The 18783-nt window shown below is 53.0% G+C and overlaps 1 protein-coding gene across 1 annotated transcript in view; it reads left to right on the top strand.

The window, feature by feature from the left end:
• Nucleotides 1-18783, top strand: part of PKD1L1 (polycystin 1 like 1, transient receptor potential channel interacting) — a 116219-nt gene that overhangs the window by 57133 nt on the left and 40303 nt on the right. The window contains 9 exon segments of the mRNA XM_040455029.1: nucleotides 550-670; nucleotides 3601-3712; nucleotides 5773-5968; nucleotides 6693-6749; nucleotides 11157-11369; nucleotides 12206-12448; nucleotides 14118-14228; nucleotides 14340-14497; nucleotides 15912-16012. Coding sequence (XP_040310963.1) covers nucleotides 550-670; nucleotides 3601-3712; nucleotides 5773-5968; nucleotides 6693-6749; nucleotides 11157-11369; nucleotides 12206-12448; nucleotides 14118-14228; nucleotides 14340-14497; nucleotides 15912-16012 — 1312 coding nt within the window.

Below are 18783 nucleotides of genomic sequence, written 5' to 3'. Positions count from 1 at the left end.
CCAGGTGCCCCTGATTCAACATCTCTATACAACACTCAGTGCTCATCACAAATGCATCCTTAACCCTCGTCCTTCCCCCACTCTCCTCTGGTGACCATGAGTGTATTCTCTGTAGTTAAGAGTCTGTTTCTTGCTTTGCCTCTCTCTCTCTCTCTCTCTCTCTCTGTTTGTCCAAATGCCCTGTTCTGACACCAAGAACAAGTTGCCCGAGCCCCCCCCCCCCCCATCTCCTGTCTGCTGTGTCCCCTTCAGCCCGAGGAGGCCCAGACCACATGTGCCTCTGTGACTTTTGGGAGACCCCAGGCCAGGAGAGCACACGACCCTGAGTGACAGGCACAGCCAGTGTGTGGGGTCCTCTCAGCTCTGGACCCCATACGTGTGTGCATGTGTGTGCATTCGGGGGGACACAAACTTAGTATCTGCCCCCAGCCTGTGTATAAACAGTGCCCTCGGGTGGAGTGAAGGAGGCAGGGGTGTGTACTTCCTGGGGACGTGATTCACTTTGTTCACCTATACACTGTTTTTTGTTCTCCGTGGAACGGATCCTAGGACTTCCATTACAAATTCAGTTACCGGATAGGAAACGGGTCCAGACACACTTTGTACCGCGGGACAGACACCCAGTACTACTTTGCGCTGCCCGCAGGCGAGCCCTTGGATGACTATAAAGGTAAGTCAGTCAGGCCGTGGGTGTGGGTTGCTGGCTGTGTTTGCTTACGGTCCTAAACCTTCCCCCTGGTTTCCCCAAACTACAAAATGTTAAAACTATGCATCTAGAAAATAAGTTCTCGGGGCACCTGGGTGGCTCAGTCGGTTGAGCGCCCAACTTCAGCTCAGGTCATGATATCAAGTTTCATGGGTTTGAGCCCTGTGTTGGGCTCTGTGCTGACAGCTCGGAGCCTGGAGCCTGCTTCGGATTCTGTGTCTCCCTCTCTCTCTGCTCCTCCCCTGCTCGTGCTCTGTCTCTGTCTCTGTCTCAAAAATATATAAATGTTAAAAGTTTTTTTTTTTAATTTAGAAAATAAGTTCTTATTTATTCATCTGGAAAAGTGTCATGCTTTTTAGATGAGGTGGATTACCTACTTTCTAGTGTAGAGACATTAGCGAAACTATAAATAAATTTCTTTTAAAATTACAGCAGAGATATAGTGTAAATGCTGAAGTGCCAGGGAACATCTTGTGAGTATGGATTAAACGTTTGAGACCAAGCTGTCCCTTGTTTACTGACAAAACATGTGGTCTCTGGTGAATCCTGCGTTGGTTGTAGACAGAACCCAATCGGGGGGCTCCCGCCGCGAAGAAAACACAGGGGTAAGAGAATGTAGAGTTGAGTATGTGTTGTTCCCAGAGCAAAAAGAGCTCCACGGTGCTGGCAGCTTCCCCGACCCCTGTGCCGGCGGGCTGCCCCATTCTCAGCCGGCCGCAGTGGCCTCCCTCCGCTGTGCGTTTTAGATACCCCACCACTGAGGAAAGCGGCCCCATCTGCGGGACCGTGCCCGTTACGTCAATCTCGGGGGCTGACAGGGTATTTTTTAGCCTTCTGGATGATTCTGACATGCAGGCAAGTTTGAGAGTCACTCATCCAGAAGTTTCTTTGACCTGGCCACCTGAGAGTATTTCAGCCTGACGTCTGCAACTGGTTCATCCACCTGGTTTGCTTAAACCTCCTCTCTCCCCGAACCCCAGCCAGAAAGGTGTCTACTTCAGGAAAGCCTCCCTGACCCCCAGTTAGACACATGTGCACCTTCTCCTGGCTGTGGGTGGGTGACACTGAGCAAAGGCCTTCTGAGCTGGACACCTATCCGCTCAGATGGGCACATCTGCCGTGTGTCCTGATGAGCACGGTGATGGCTGCAGGTGGTTTCAGGGCCTGCCTCACTCCTTCCAGAATGAAACCACACGCACCTTCTGTCTCCTGGAAAGTTTCCTCCAAATGGATGCTCGCCCCACAGGCTCCCCTGCTTCCTGGTGTTGGGCACGAAGCCCTATGCTTTGATTCAGACTGGGCAGTGCCTCTCTCCAGACTCCTGCCCACAGGGCCATGTGGGACCCCGTCCGCAGGGGTGTGCAGACCATAAGGCTGTGCACATGCCCACCTAGGACGTCAGGGCAGGGCCTCAGCTCCGTGTTGGATGGATTTTTGTTTTGCTTTTTTAATGTTTATTTATTTTTGAAAGAGAGAGCATGAGCAGGGGAGGGGCAGAGAGAGACGGACACACAGGATCCGAAGCAGGCTCCAGGCTCTGAGCTGTCAGCACAGAGACTGACACAGGACTCAAACCCACGAACTGCGAGATCATGACCTGAGCTGAAGTCCGACGCTCAACCGACTGAGCCCCCCAGGTGCCCCCATGTGGGATGAATTTGTAGACCCATATTTCAGGCCACCGTCACTGAGCAATGTCAGGGTGAGTGACATCCCCAGGTCATTCCAAAGACCCCACAGGAGTTACAGTTGTCGACACAGGGATGATCTGTTCCTTCGAGGACCTGACTTGAAGATTCCTACGAGGGGGAACGCAGGCAGACTGAATACAGTGCAGCAGACCCTTAATCCCAGCCCATTCCATCTCTGGACTGAAGGTTCCACAGCCGCAGGGGTCGGGGTGGGGTCCACCTGAACTCTGCCGGCTCCCGCTGCCTTGCCTGAGTCCCCTGCTTCAGCGGGAGAGCCACGTCACCTGCAGTGGGGTCCCTGCAGTTCTTGTTAAACCGGCTCTCTCGCAGCTGACATGGGGCCTCCCCGTATCCACGGGCTCAGAGTCCTAGGACAGGGGGGAGTCCAGAATTCGCTTGTAGGGGTGATGGGGTGGCCAGGGCCCAGGGACCACAACACTCAAAATTAAGTCCCAAATCCTGGGCCCTGTGTTTTGGGTTGAGATGCTTTTATGAAAACCCATGACATGCCTCTGTTCTGCTCTTTTGCGTGACTCCTGTGGCTGGCCCCGTGGCTTTCATGGTGAGTGTCATCCACACCCCAGACCCTAGGCCTGCACCACAGGACGGAGTTTCTGACGGCCCAGAAAAGGCATTTCTGACCACGCTCCCATGACTTCACGCAGACTTCCTTTGCCTTTCTCCAGACTTGCCGTGTCTCTGTACGTGATTTAGGAGCGGCTTAAAATGTTACCCCAACGCCTAATCCTCCGTTGCGGACTGTGGCTTTTGTCCTCTGGGCTTCCCACAGCTCCATCTTCCCCCTGGCCCAGTGCTCCCAGGCCCAGTGCTCCCAGGTGGGACCGGTCCCGTTTGCTAGTGGCCTTGAGCTGCCAGCTCCCAGGGCCTGCAGGTCAGACGAGTGAGTGCCGAGGAAGTGGGAGTGAGCAAACCACCTCCTGGCTCCTGTGGCCTGTGGCTGTTGCTTCTGCTGCCTCTCGTGACTGCACCCGTGTCCCCAGCTCTCTGGTGCTCAGTGTCCCATACTGCTGTGGGGCATTTTACATTGGAACGCCAGACCTCGCCCCTAGGATGGGGCAGCCACACTCAGCGCTCACGCCTCACTCTGTTGTGATGCACGGTGTCATTACTGTTCTGGTGATGGCTGGCAGTAGACAGTCTGGGTCCTGAGGTGTTGGTATCCTCTGTTACGTTCCCTTCCAGTCATGCTGTCCACCGAGATCACAGATGGCTCGGGCTCCCAGGCACAGCCGTGTGCCGTGGCGGTGACTGTGCTGCCCCGTCTCCACGGGGGTCTCTGCCTGGACGAGGACATGTGAGTAAGCGGCACAGAGACCCCGGCACGTGCCTGCGTTTCCTCGGGGCCGGGTCTCCCCCGCTCAGCCACGGGTGGAGTAAACGATGGCTCCTGGGGTCCTATCTTGTCAGGATGAGCAAAAGAAATCATCGTACTGAGACATCATCTGTGTGCCACTCGTTCAGCCATATACAGAACACAGTCCCGGGGCGCTTGGGGGGCTCAGTGGGTTTAGCATCGGACTCTTGATTCCAGCTCAGGTCATGATCTCACGATTCGTGAGATCAAGCCCAGCGTCGGGCTCTGCACTGACAGCACGGAGCCTGCTTAGGATTCCCTGTCTCTCTCTCTCTCTCTCTCTCTCTGCCCCTCCCCCCTTAAACTATATAAACAAACCTTTAAAAAAATATATAAAAGTGTTTAATTTTGATGAAGTTCAACATCCTAATTTTTCTCTTTTATCACTTGTGCCTTTGGTATATCTGTAGGATTTACTCCAGTGTTTTTCTTCCAGGAGATTTCTAGTTTTCTCTCTTACCCTGAGCTCTCTGATCCTCTTTGAGCTAACTTGTGTATGTGGTGTGAGGTAAGGCTCCAGGTTCACTTTTGCACACAGGGATGTCTAGTCCTTCTAGTGCTGTGTGTCGAAAAGGTCAGTCTTACTCATTAAATTGTCTTAGTCCTTTTGTCAAAAATCAATTGACTGTAAATGCTATGGAGTCTCAATTAATGCTCTGTTCATCTCTATGTCTGATTTCATGGCACTGCCACACTGTCTTAACCACTGTAGCTTTGCAGTGAATTTTGAAATCAGGAAGCATGAATCCACTAACTTTGTTCTTTTTCCACATTTTTTTTGGTTATCCTGGATCTCCTGGTTATTGTTAATCTCTGCAAAAAGCCACCTGGAATTTTTATAGGGATTGCATTGAGTCATTTTGAATATCATCGTTTTGAGAATATGAAGTCTTCTGATGTATGAGCAGAGTTTTCCCTTTACTTAGATTTTCATTTCTTTCAGCAACATTGTATAGTTCCCAGTGTATAGGTATTGAATATTTTTGTCAAATTTAGTTACAAGAATTTCATTCTTTTTCATGCTATTGTAAATCAAGTTGTTTTCTTGTTCTCTTATTTTGGATTTTAATTGCTGGTGTATAGAGATACAATTGTGTCCCACAGCCTTGCTAAACTCGCATGTCTGTTCTAACAGTTTTTGAACGCATTCTTTGGGTTTTCCACATAGAAGAGCATGCTATCTGCAAATAGAGTTTTCCTCCTTTCCAATCTGGATAATTTCTTACTTCTGGCTTAACTGCATTGGCTAGACTCTTCCAGTTCAGTGATGAGTAGAAGTGACAAGTGTGGAAATCCCGGTCTTGCTTCCGATCGTGGCGGGGAAACATTCCCGAACATTTAGCATGACCTTAGCTGTAGGTTCCCTGGAGTTGTGTTTTTTTCAGGTCCAAGAAGTTCCTTTGTATTCCTAGCTTTGGAGTATTTTTTTTTTTTCACGACAGGGTGTTGGATTTTGTCTGTGTTTTGCTAGATCCATCGAGAGGATTAAGTGGGTTTTGTCCATCCATCTGTTACCATGGTATATTACCTTGACTGATTTCCATACTCGAGTTACTCTTGCACCCCGGGCACAGACCCCTCTTAGCCATGGTGCGAAGTCCGGCATAAGGACATACCGTCCGGTCGGAGTGTGCACGGCGCTGTGATTGTGGGTGCTGTCTTCCAGCTCCACTGTGAGGATGTGTGCAGACCTTCAGCCTGCTGTAGCCACACTGCCGTCTGCGTCCAGCCCCGCACCGTACCCCCTCGTTTGCCACGATGCGTCTCTGTCGTTCTGTTTGCCGGAGATCAAGGGTTTTGTGCAATTCTGATGTGCTGCCTCACTGGGTCTCTTTAGTTCTCTTGCACAGACCATCTCTCCTCTGAGCCATTCTCTGTCTGCCCCGACCTCCTCACCCGCCCAAGAAGATTTCTATCACAAGTACCCCTGTCTCGGTAGGCAGGCCGAAGAGGTTCCCAGCATGTCGGAGCAATCCTGATAACTCCCCAATTTCCTTCAGATATAATTCCAGCCTGAAGCACCTGTCCACCCTCCAGCTGATGGGCAGTTACGCAGAAATCAGGAACTACATCACCATGATCGCCAGGATCCTGAGTCGCTGGCCTGCGGAGGACAGAAGTCCCCCGTGCGGCCAGTGGTCACGAATACAGGATGCGCTGATTTCTTCCGCATGCAGACTGCCTTCCACAGATCAGGTACCATCAGGGGCAGGGCACGCTCGGTACCTGTGCATGGGCATCGGGTAGCCGGGCCTGACTCACCAGCAAGCGGCCTTACTAAAGCAGTCAAGAAAGAGGACCAGGAGGGCGTGGCTTGGGCGCGAGGCTGTGGCCTCTGTCACGTGTGCTCATTCTTCCACAAACAAATGCTGTCGGTTCACAAGAGAGGCCGTGCAAGGTGGTTACCACTGCAGGTCACTGTGAAGTGACCCATCTGACTGTGTCTTGTCAGTGACGTGCCGGAGTTACGTGTATGATTATGTGCAGCTTCTAAGGAAATGGGCGTGTGTTCAAATGTCACTGCCCTTGGTCACTGCCCGTCTGCACCTGCTGTCCCTGATTGCCACTAGAGAACGCTGCATCTTAGAACATGTGTCATTGTAGTGTTGATCCTTCCTGAACTGGTGCTGTTCCTTCCTCCAGGACTCTCTCCCCCTTGTCCCAAGTTTCCCTGAGCTCTGCCCTCCCTCTCCTTCCCCTCCGGTCACACTCCAGGTGGGCTGGGGGAGGCAGACACCCTGCTCCCCCTGGGAAACTCAGGTCAAGGGGACCCTGGGTCCCTCCACGGTCCCTCTCCTCAGAGCCCCGGAATCCGCTCCAGCTGCAGGAAGGAGCACACGGTGAACTGTTTGACTTTAAATAAGCATAAGTAACCTTCCCTTTTGCCTCCTTCTTGTGCTTGCTTGTTTCTCCGGGTCAGGAGGAAATGCTTGATTCTGTTCTCCTGTTCAGGGACCTCCTGCGCTTCCCTCACAAGGTGAGTGCTGTTTCTTGCCAAGTGTATTTTCCTGCTTTTGTGCCTAACTGGGAGGATCTCTGTCCGTTCTTGAAGAACATACAGTATAGGGTTTGACCCTTGAATTAGAAACGGGACTTCTCTCGCAAATTCACCTGAATAGCACGGCGCATCCCAGAGCTTGGGGCAGTAAGGTCTCCCTAATACAGAAGTTTGAAGACCCAAAGTAGAGATGCATTACGACGGTGTCGTCCATACTACACATACTTCTGGTTAAGGGGGTCGTTCTCTGCTAGTAATCTGGGTGCTGGGTTCTCCAGTCCGTGCCTTCTTTCTCCTCGCATCTCTGGCCCCACTGCCCCCATTCCCCGATGTTCTCACTGCCTGCTCACTGGGAGGGGAGAGGAGACCCCACCGAGGTCGTCTACACCAGCCCTCAGACCAAGCTGCAGCCCAGCCTGTCTTCCAGGGCCCCCCCCTTGCCCTGGCAGGGATGCCCCACAGCCAGAAGGGCTCACCCCCTACTTGTGCTCGATCCCATCCGGGCCGCCTCATCGCTCCCTTGTAGCAGTGTGACTGCTGCCCCCTGGCGTCGTGCGGGCCCCTGTGTGGTTGCAGGTGGTGGCCCCTCTTCAGAGCAGAACCTGCAGAAGGCGGGCTCGGCCCGCCGTGACTCACACACAGGTAAGCTGTCGGGATCTGGCTGCCTGCCCCACCTCACCACAGAGCCTGCTCCTGACCCAGTACCTGCAGACTCCCGTGCTGCCTGGTCTGCCCCTCGAGGGACCCCTCTGGGCACATAGCCTCTTTGCCTGTGACCACTGTGGGCCCCTCCCTTCTCCGTTGCCTGGCAGGTGCACAAGGATCTCATCACGGCCTTTTCAATTAAAGGCCAGTGATGTTGCTGAACTGATGGTCTCCACCCCTGTCCTGCCCAGGAACTCCTCTGTGTAACCCCTGACTCTGCTCCCTGCCCCTCCATCTGTGCTCCCTGCATCTCCAATCCTTGCCCCTCCAGCTGTGCTCCCTGCCCCTCCAACTGTGCTCCCTGCACCTCCAGCTGTGCTCCCTGCACCACCAGCTGTGCTCCCTGCCCCTCCAGCTATGCTCCCTGCATCTCCAGCTGTGCTCCCGCCCCTCCAGCTGTGCTCCCTGCCCCTCCAACTGCTCCCTGCCCCACCAGCTATGCTCCCTGTGCCTCCAGGTGTGCTCCTGCCCTTGCAACTGCTTCCTGTCCCTCCAACTGTGCTCCTGCCCCTCCGACTGTGCTCCTGCCCCTCCAACTGTGCTCCTGCCCCTTCAGCTTTGCTCCCTGCCTCTCCAGCTGTGCTCCCTGCCTCTCCCACTGTGCTCCCTGCCTCTCCCACTGTGCTCCTGCCCTCCAACTGCTCCCTGCCCCTCCAACTGCTCCCTGCCCCTCCAGCTATGCTCCCTGCTCCTCCAGCTGTGTTCCTGCCCCTCCAGCTGTGCTCCTGCCCCTCTATCTGTGCTCCCAGCTGTGCTCCCTGCCTCTCCCGCTGTTCTCCTGCCCCTCCAACTGCTCCTTGCCCCTCCAGCCGGCTCCCTGCCCCTCCAACTGCTCCCTGCCCCTCCGACTGCTCCCTGCCCCTCCAGCTGTGCTCCCTGCCACTCCAGCTGTGCTCCCTGAGCCTCCAGCAGTGCTCCCTGCGCCTCCAGTTGTGCTCCTGTCCTTCCAAATGTTCTCCTTGCTTCTCCTGTTGTGCTCTCTGCCCTACATCTGTGCTCCCTGCCCCTCCAGGTGTGCTCCCTGCCCCTCCGGGTGTGCTCCTGCCCCTCCAGCTGTGCTCCCTGTGCCTCCAGTTGTGCTCCTGCCCCTCCAAGTGTGCTCCCTGCCCCTCTAGCTGTGCTCCTGCCCCTCCATTTGTGCTCCCTACCTCTGCCGATGTGCTCCCTATCTCCCCTACTGTGCTCCTGCTTCTCCAACTGTGCCCACTGCCTCCAGAACATTCCCTCATGAACACAAGCTCCTTTCACTCCTCTGCACCCATATAACCAGGGCTGTGACACCAGCCCAGCCCATGACACAGGTGTGGCAGGAACGAGGGACTGAGTGAGGACTTGGATGACTGTCACCTTGTTCTCTCCCTCCTGCCCAATCCACGTCCGCATCACCTTGAATTGCTCCCTGTCAGTGACCTGGGGAGGAAGGCTGGCCCCCAGCAGGGACACATCCCCACAACTGTCCAGAGCAGACCTCAGAGAAGACACTTTAGTCAGTGATGCTCTCTGCCTTTAAGGCATTGGTGGCTTCCCAGAACCTTGAGGACAGAGTCCGTTCTCCCGCATCTCACACCTGGGCTTCACTTGCTCAGCGTCCTCTGCCCTTCCTCTCGCACCTTCCATGGCCACCCGCCATGTTCCTGTCACCAAATATTCCTTGCACCCCTGAACCTGTATGTTCTCCCTCAGCCTGGAACATTCCTGTCCCTCTTCCCGGGGAAGATACCGTTTTCTCCCCCAAAGCTAGGTTCAGGTGGTGCGTTCTCGGTGGGCTCTCCAGGGCCCCGCAGGCAGAGCTCACTCGTTCTGGACAAGTCTGTAAGTGACCGCATTAGGGCGCTTTAGCACCTCTGACTGGTGATCACTTTCTGCACGCCTGTCTTTGACCTCCAGGCGACTTAGCCTGCTAGGCTCTCACACCGGGTTGGGACAAGTAGCGGACCATCCCGGCATGTCAGCAGCCTGTCCCCGTCATGCGCGCATGCACAGGTGTCAGCGGGTGGGCTTCCCAGGGTGACGCGCGCACCCTGGGTCCTGTCAGCCCGTGCCCCCGACGCTTCCCAGGCTGGAGAGAGGCAGAGAGAAGGGGCACCACTCATCAAGGATGTTGTCCGTAAGTGCCATCCCGCACCCCATCACATCCCCCTGAGAGGACCCGTCACAGGGCTGCTCCTGGGCTCTGGACACCTGGGAATGGAATTACTCCCCCGGGCCAGGGGGGTGACTTGGTGGAAGCCGAAGACATCTGCATAGGTCCCGCTCCCCTGTCTGCGCACCCTGGGGTCTGCCACGGTCCTGGCCTCAGTGTGGGCAGACCTTAGCAGGGTTGTCATTTGCAGAAACCATTTCCAATAGTTTTGATTAAAAAGTAGCCAGTGTTGGGGCATCTGGGGGCTCAGTCGGTTAAGCATCTGACTCTTGGTTGCATCTCAGGTCATGATCTCACAGTTCGTGAGTTCGAGTCCCGCGTCGGGCCCTGTGGTGACAGTGCAGAGCCAGCTTGGGATTCTCTCTCTCTCTGCCCCTCCCCTGCTCATTCTCTCCCTCCCTCTCTGTCTGTCCCTCCCCTGCTCTTTTTCCCTCTCTCTCTCAAAATAAAATAAGCTAAAAAAATGACCAGTGTGAAAAGTGGGCATAATCTGTTCTTTAAAGGCATTTGTTTTACTTGAAGTAAGAACTTATTACTTCAATTCTGAGAAGTTACTTTGTGTGTGGTGCCTGTAATAGCAGTTTCAGTGTGTTTCCAGGCAAGTTTCATCTCATTGCTGATGAAAGAGTTTGATGTCAGGAAGTGTTTCCAAGCCACGTTCTGGCTAAACAAGCATGGCTGTCAGAAAGTAGAATCTTAATTTCGTTTCATCGATACCCATTTACTTGGCAATTGCCAGGAGCTGCCAGGGCACAAAGGAGGGACACATTCAGTGCTGTCTTTGGGGCACCCATGACGGGCCCTAAACGCGGGAACAGACACGCTTCGGTAAATATGCCAGGTCCTGTAAGGAGGAGGGTGACAGGGAGCTCCAGAAACACGGGCAGTGATGCAGAGTACTTTGCCTGGTGGGCACTTGACGTTGGTTTTAAAAGATACATGGGAAAGAATCATGATTAATCCTGTCCGGCGCAGTAATGGCGTCGTGGGCACGTCTTCAGAAAGAGTTCTCATGTCAGCCGTACACACTGACGTGTTCGTGCATGGAAACAGTAGAAACCATGCAATTTGTTTTTAAATATCTTCTTAGAAACCAAAGGAGAGGGAGAAAATCTCTTGTCGATGAGTAATAATCACAGCTGGGTTATTCTGTTTTCGTGTATGTTTGAAAATGGTCCCTATTAGGAGTTTAGGAAAAAAGAGAGTAAAGTAGGATTTTGCCAGCAGACGTAGGGAAAGGACACTGCAGGGCAAGACGTTGATGCTTGGGGAACCATAAGAGGGTCGCTGAGTTCAGACCCAGCAGCGTCTTTGCGTAACGGTTATTAGAGACCCTTATTTTCTCTGGTCGTTTCATGGCTCAGGAAACCGAAGACCAGAGAGGAAATTGGCACCTCTGAAATTTGGCCAGTCTTCCACTAGGCAGAACCCGGGCTCGAACCCCGCCATCTGGAGCTGTGGTGCTGCATTTGCTGTTTCCAGGAGTGATGGAGGAGACAGGTGCAGGGAGACTGGTTACGCCTTCGCTTCTCCCGCAGGTAAGCTTTACGAGTGCAGCTCTCGTCCTGAAGTCCACCCAGGCGCTCCTGGCTCAGAGCCTGCTCTCGGGGAGGCCCGCGGTGGCCGAGGGCACGATGCTGGAGCTTATACTGCTGGTGTCTGCCATCTGGGAAGTGTCCGACCAGGAGACCCCGAGGAACGTGGGCTTCCTCCAAGAAGAGGGCATTAAGGTCATCTCGGCCCTCTTGTTGGTAAGTCAGACTTCATCTTCGTTGGTAACAGCCATCCCCTCTTGTGGCTGCTTCTAGACACCGAGACCATAACTGGTTCCTGAAGTTCCGTGTGGCTTGTTCTGGGTGGTCGTGGGCGCCTTTGGAGATTTTTGCTTTGAATTTCAAGTGTTTCATGCGAACGCTGTAACGTTCACGATGACACTTTGCTTCCGTTCCATCCTCCCGTGTTGTGGTAGAGTCCCTTTTGGGGTGTCTGGAGCGGTGCCTGACTTAGAGACGGCATTTCTCAGCACACTTTCTGCTTCTTGAGGAACAGAGTGAAGTAATACAAATGATTTCTAATGTGCGTTAATGTGAAAAGCAGCCCTGATACATAACTACCTCCCTCCTGTCCAGACCTACTGGTTTAACCGATACTTGGGAAATCAGAAATACACAGATGCTCCCCTCATAGCAACTGATTAGCAATTATGCATTTAGAAACACGAGCTGCTCACCTCACACCCACCCTGCACTAAACCCCAAGGCACGCACTCCCGTCTACACAGCAAGACCATGCAGTATTGAGGCTCCTTCTGGATGGGCTGAGAAACCGGAAGGATAGCGGTTGTCGCAAAACGAATAGAAGGATAGCGGTTGTCGCAAAGTGAATGAAATGTTCCAGGCACAGGGCCCGAAACCAAAGAAAACAGGTTGTGTGTTATTGGTATTTGGTGTTTATATCCCCGTATCACCAGCTAGTCCAAACTACCTTGAGATGAGCTACCTTTTCATGACTTTGTCTCCCCCCTGCTTCTGGATTCGAGACTGCGTACTCATTTGTGCTGTGAGCGTTTGACTCTCTGCTGTTCCAGGAAGGTCTCTCTGCAGCCAAGGAGCGTCAGCTCTGTGTCAGCGCTGGGCAGATGGAGTTCTGCACGCTTCTTCATCACGACCATCAGGGCGCTGTGCAGAGCCTGGGCCCTGTGCGCGTGCATTTACCTGGTGGCCTGGCCGGACAGAGGCCTGCGGTGGCGGGGATGCAAAGCCCGTGTTACATTAGCCAGCTCATGCTCTTCAAGAAGAACCCGTATCCAGGGCGACGAGCTCCCGGCCAGGTACCATACGGCGGGTGACCCATCCCTTCGAGTGAGCACCTCCGCCGTGCAGGGGTTATGCTTTGATGATAAGAGAGGGGTCAGCGTGGCACGTTTCGCTCAGGTCCAAGAGCGGGGCCGCTTACAATGTGCGGTTGGCTCTAGTTTTCTCGGAAGAAGCTTTTAGCAAAACTAGGTCTCCCTGGGATCCTGGGACCTGGGCCCACTCAGTATTGCCGAAGGGGCCATTTTACCTGTTTCTGCAAATCAGAGGAAGAATGTAACTCCGTGAGACTTGAGATGGGGCTGCCGTGGGCCCACTAGCCTGTACCTCTTGTCTTCCACACTTAACTCACCGGCCCCTCGAGGCTGAACCAGCAAGTGCAGCCGCCGGGTTCTTGGGGGGTTCGGCAGAAGAGGGGACAAGAGTCAGAGCAGGGGTGAGAATGGGGAGGTCGGGGAAGGTGGGGCCAGCTCTTGGCAATTCTGGGAGCCCCTGCTTCGCCTCCTGCACCCGGAAACCACCTGCAGAACCCCATCGTCGCAGGGAGCTGGGAGGGCAGAGTCGGCATCTTCCGTGTGTTCCACACCCCCCGCTTGGCTCAGGTACCCGGTAAATGTCTGACGACTGAATGACGTACAGCTTATCTTGGTGAAAAATGCTCATCTGAGAAAACATCGACCCGTTGTTATTTTCTTAGGGAAATAGAAATGGCTAGTCAGCATATGAAAATGATTCTTTTTTTTTTTACATTTATTTATTTTTGAGAGAGATGGAGTGCAAGCTGGGGAGGGGCAGAGAGAGAGAGGGAGACACAGAGCCTGAAGCAGGCTCTGGGCTCCGAGCTGTCAGCACAGAGCCCGACACGGGGCTCGAACCCATGAGCTGTGAGATCATGACCTGAGCCGAAGTCGGTCACTTAACCGACTGAGCCACCCAGGTGCCCCAAAAATCATTCAAATTAACAAACAGGAAATAGAAATCAAAATGATTTTTTTAACACACAGCAGCACAGTTCTTTAGAGAAACTCGCTTCTAGGGAGGCATGGCGAGCAGGCATCCACGGTGCATGTTCTCCGAGCAGCTTCACGTGCCAGATCTGCTGCTACACTGAGCCTACGGAGGAAGGGGAAAAAGAGCTATTCAAAGCAAGATGTGCTGTTTTACTTATTTATTCAAAACAACATTATGTGTGATCACCTAAATAGAAATGTATCTAAATGTTCGACAGAGGGATCCAGCTCACTGGTGATTTAAATGAATTATTATCCATGTATCACCAGTTGAAATTACGTGAGTCAGGGGCTTTTAGTGACTTTGGAAGATTCTGTGCAAACAGTGAGGTGCATGCGTTGCGTGCCCAGTATGTGTCTGGGGCACAGAGACGGGTCGGGACGCAGCACCCCAGACGGGTTCTCTGAGCCACGGCGCCACAGGCCAGCTATCCATGTCTCTTCTGTACGCCTTTCTGTACCTTCCTGATTGTCTACGATCTGCCGCTGTTCTTCTGGTGTGAGCTGTTAAAGTGAAAAACGAAACTACTTTAGACTTTAGAAATTATTAATATAATAAGAGTAATCACAGTCCTGCCTTCCTAACCAGTAAAGGGAGCCGCGTTTCTCCACCCCGCCCCCTGCTGTCGGGTGCCCAGTACTGCCGCCCGGCTCCTAGGTGCTCCTGTCTCTGCAGATTGGCTCGCTTGTCGCCCTGTCCCTGTTCACCTGCTCTGGCAGAAGGCCCATCAGCAGGCAGCGGCTGAGGGAGCCTGTGGTCGTGGAGTTCGGGGAGGAAGACGGCCTGGTGAGGGGGTCTTGCCCAAGCCACCTCGACTTCACGTAGGCCGCGTGGCCTCATGTGCCTTGACTTTTCCCAAGGCAAATTTTGCTGACCTCGCTTTCCATGTGGTGACAGGGTGAGAGGAGAAACAGGACGACCTTTGCGTTGCTTCGGGAGACAGTGAATTTTCATCGGTTCACCGGGCGTTCCGAAAGCCCCCAGGAGTCTCTGCAGATAAGGATAGAATTCTCTAGGCCCGTTTCAAGAGCATTCCCGGTCATGGTGCTGGTAAGGTGTGTTGTGGGGAGGCCACCAGGGTTTCTTTCCAGCCAGCAACAAAGTCCTTGCAAAAAGCTACGGAGTAAACTTACTTTTAATTTTTTTTTTAATGAAGTTTATTTATCTTGAGAGAGAGAGAGAGTGTGGGGAAGGGGCAGAGAGAGGGGGAGAGAGAGAATCCCAAGCAGGCTCTGCACTGTCAGCAAAGAGCCCGGCTTGGGGCTCGAACTCATGAACCTGGAGATCATGACCTGAGCCGAGATCTAGAGTCTGATGCTCAACAGATTGAGCCACCCAGGCACCCCCAGGGAGTGAAATTCACTTTTAATGCAGTCCTGAGCTCATTGTCTAACAGAATTATGTGCCATATGTGACATGGTCACCTGCTCACAGAATAAGCTTCCTGCCTAGTTTTTCCTGATTTTGGATTCCTACCTGCTCAGCTTATTAGCATAAGAAACGCCCAAATACCGGTGGCCTCATTAGGAATCCACTTCTCTCTCACCGTGTAGACCTGGGTCAGAATCCTCTTACTTTCTGTTTATTTTTCTAAGAAAAAAAAAAAAAATGCGTTCAAAGAGATGTATCTGAGGAGACTTGGTAAACGAATCCTGTCTCTCAGCGATGTTGAGTCGGTGAGGCCTCGGGAGGCCCGTCCTATGGATAAATCACAAAGGAACACAGGTGAATGACCGCCGGGAGGGTTTTTAGGAATGAATCCTGCATGAACAGAGCCAGCAGATGCCGCCGGCGCTGAGAGCTCACGTCCGTCTGGGTGGGCCCGGGGTTCTGCTGGATCATTTCTCCTCCCCGAGGGCCGCGTCCTTCAGCTGTCGGACAAAGCTTTCCTCCGTCTGTCCTGCTGTCCTGCCTAGGTGGGCACCTCAGCTAGGTGTGTCTTCCACAGGGTAACATCCACACCGCATACAGCACGGACTCAGTGTATGTCGGCTGACCCTCATCTGGTCACACGAGCTGACCCACTGAGTGGGAAGCATGGCTCTTTGCTTTAAAACAAAAAAAAAAAACAAAAAAAAAAACACTTATTTATTTTTGAGAGAGAGACAGAGTGTGAGTCCGAGAGGGGCAGAGAGAGAGGGAGACACAGAGTCTGAAGCAGGCTCCAGGCTCTGAGCTGTCCAACGCGGGGCTTGAACTCACGAACCGTGAGATCATGACCTGAGCCAAAGTCGGACGCTTAACCGACTGAGCCAGCCAGGTGCCCCAGAAGTTTTTATTTTTAATGCAGTGAAGGGAGGGAGGGCGTGTAGTTCTTACTGAGAGCCAGTGCTGCCGGGGGACACACACAGTGGCCCCGCGGAGTCCCAGCCCGCGTCCTTGTCCTTGCACAACGTTGCATGACAGAGGTCCTCAACAGGAAAAAAGCAAAACAAAACTGGACACTATTGCTTTGCTTTTCCTTCCTAGGTTCTCTGAGAAGCCTACTCCTTCCGATTTTCTCGTGAAAAAGGTCTACGTCTGGGATGAGCCCATGGTACACGTGTATGTCCCTGCCACTTCTCTGAGAGGTCAGTGCACAGGATCTCACGAGCCTTAGTTGTCCCTGTGATGACAGTAGCTGTCGCAAGACATGCACAGATAGTGGGGACTTTCCTACTCCTGGTGGAAGTGTCATGCCACGTGCAGAGGCGGCCCATGTGCATCCAGCCTGACCCCGGTGTACAGCGGTGCCCTGGGCTGTGGTCACCGACCCTGCCCGTCTCCCTCTCCCCAGCACCTTCCCGCGGCTTCCAGTTTCTGCAGCGCTTCCCTTCCTGGCCTCCGCTACCCTCTGCGGACCCTCCAAACTCCTCTTTGGTGGACCTTCCCCGACCCCCGGGATCTCTCTGCTGGCTGCTCCCCTGACACCTTGTGTTTGCCTCTCCTGTTTGCTGCTCTGCCTCCTGGCATCAGGGCCATGACTCGACGGCCTCCCTGCAGCCCCAGGATCTCTCTCAGCCATCAGCGGGCAGGGCAGGGCAGGGCAGGGCCAGTCTGGGCCGACCTTGTTTGCTTAGGCTCCTGAGTCTCTGTTGTTCCCGGAAGGCAAGAAACAGGCTGGCTGCTTCGGGGCATCCACACTCCGTAAGCATGTGGGCCCAACCAATTCCGTGGGCTGTGGACCTTGCACAAGCATTGGCTTCTAGCTGGCGCACCTGTCGCCTCTGTTTTCATGTTTCTGTCAGATCTCTTTTCCTCTGAGAACCGGGCACTGTGAGCTCCTTGTTTCTTTTCAGCATGGACAACATGGTTAACCATCTTCAGATTCTCACTGGCAGTTTAAAACACTTTGCCTTTGATGTTTCTTTTTAATAGTTTTTGTTTGTTTAGTTTATTTATTTTGAGAGGGAGAGAGCCAGTGGGGGAGGGGCAGAGAGAGAGAGAGAATCGCAAGCAGGTTCCGTGCTGTCAGCACAGAGCCTGACGCAGGGCTCAAACCCACGGATCGTGAGATCGTGACCCGAGCCGAAGTCGAGTCAGATGCTTCACCGACTGAGCCACCCAGGCGCCCCTCCATACTTTTTTATTGTAAGAAATTTGAAACCGACATAAACCTAGGGAAAAAAAGAAAAAAGGTTGCAATTTATATGTCATTTCAGCATTATTTCACACGTTTAAAGATCACTACCTCCTTTTTTGGTGACCTATTCATATATGCCCATTTCTCTCTCAAGTTTATTTTTTCCACATTTTTTCTATATTTTTCTATATTTTTTACTTTGTTTTCATTGGGGTTTTTTTTTGCATTGCAAACTTTTTTAAGAGTAAAATTTATCAACTTGTTTTAAGTTACTCTTAGATTTTTTTAAAATTTTTTTAACGTTTTTTATTTATTTTTGAGACAGAGAGAGACACAGCACAAACAGGGGAGGGTCAGAGAGAGAGGGAGACACAGAATCTGATACAGGCTCCAGGCTCTGAGCTGTCAGCACAGAGCCCGACACGGGGCTCGAACTCACGGACCGCGAGATCATGACCTGAGCCGAAGTCGGACACGTAGCCGACTGAGCCACCCAGGCACCCCAAGTTACTCTTAGATTTTGAGTCCTAGTTAGAAATTCGTTCTTTATACCCACGTTCTGAAAGAAATCATTCACATTTAGGTTTTCTTTTGGTGTCTATATTGCTTCATTCGTTTGTGTTTAGATCTCTGATCGATGCTTCTCACTGCAGGTGGTGTGAGATACAGATTGAAGTTCATAATTTTTGGAAAAATTTTTTAATGTTTATTTTTGAGAGAGAGACAGAGACAGAGCATGAGCAAGGGAGGGGCAGAGAGCGAGGGAGACACAGAATCCAAAGCAGGCTCTGGGCTCCTAGCTGTCAGCACAGAGCCTGACGCGGGGCTCGGTCTCATGAACCGTGAGATCATGACCTGAGCCGCAGAACCGACTGAGCCACCCAGGCACCCTAATTTCATGTTTTTACAAGTAGTTGGTTGTCTCAAAATCATTTATTAGGGACAGGTCTCCAGGGTGGCTCAGTCGGTTAAGTGTCCCTCTTCAGCTCAGGTCACGATCTCATGGTTCAAGAGTTCAAGCCCCAAGTCGGGCTCCACACTCTCTCTCCCTCTGCACCTTGCTCATATGAACCCTCTCTCTTCCTCTAAAAAAAAAAAAAAAATTAATTAGTGTTTAAAAAATCTTAAGGGCAAATTTTAAATAAATGGACTGTTAAATTTTTTTTAAGATTTTATTTTTAAGTAATCTCTATACCCAAAGTGGGGCTTGAACTCACAGCCCTGAGATCAAGAGTTGACACACTCTACTAACTGAGCCAGACAGGCACCCCAAATATTTTTGTTTCTAAGCATAAAAGTCATCCAAAAGTGACCGGCTGCCTCCTCATGGTTACCGCACTATTCTTATCGGGACGACAGCAGACTCGGGATGTGCTGGTATTTGGCAGGAGGTTGAAGGCCAAGAAGAGCAGGGGTGGGGTGGTGTGGAGTTGGAGAGGCTGACTCCTGCCCCATGCTCCCTGCCCCACTGCCCCCTACCCCCCTACCCGCTGTCCCACTGCCCCCACTGTCCCCCTTCCCACTACCCCTACTGCCCCCTGCCCCCTACCCCCCTACCTGCTGTCCCACTGCCCCCACTGCCCCCCTTCCCACTACCCCTACTGCCCCCTGCCCCCCTGCCCCCTACCCCCCTACCTGCTGTCCCACTGCCCCCACTGCCCCCTGCCCCCCTGCCCCCTACCCCCCTACCTGCTGTCCCACTGCCCCCACTGCCCCCCTTCCCACTACCCCTACTGCCCCCTGCCCCCCTGCCCCCTACCCCCCTACCTGCTGTCCCAC

Source organism: Herpailurus yagouaroundi, unplaced genomic scaffold, assembly GCF_014898765.1.
Source record: "Herpailurus yagouaroundi ecotype Mexico unplaced genomic scaffold, PumYag 214, whole genome shotgun sequence".
NCBI classification, from domain to species: Eukaryota; Metazoa; Chordata; class Mammalia; order Carnivora; family Felidae; genus Herpailurus; species Herpailurus yagouaroundi.
The sequence above is the reverse complement of the archived record's forward strand: the minus strand, read 5'-3'. Positions and strand labels throughout refer to the sequence as shown.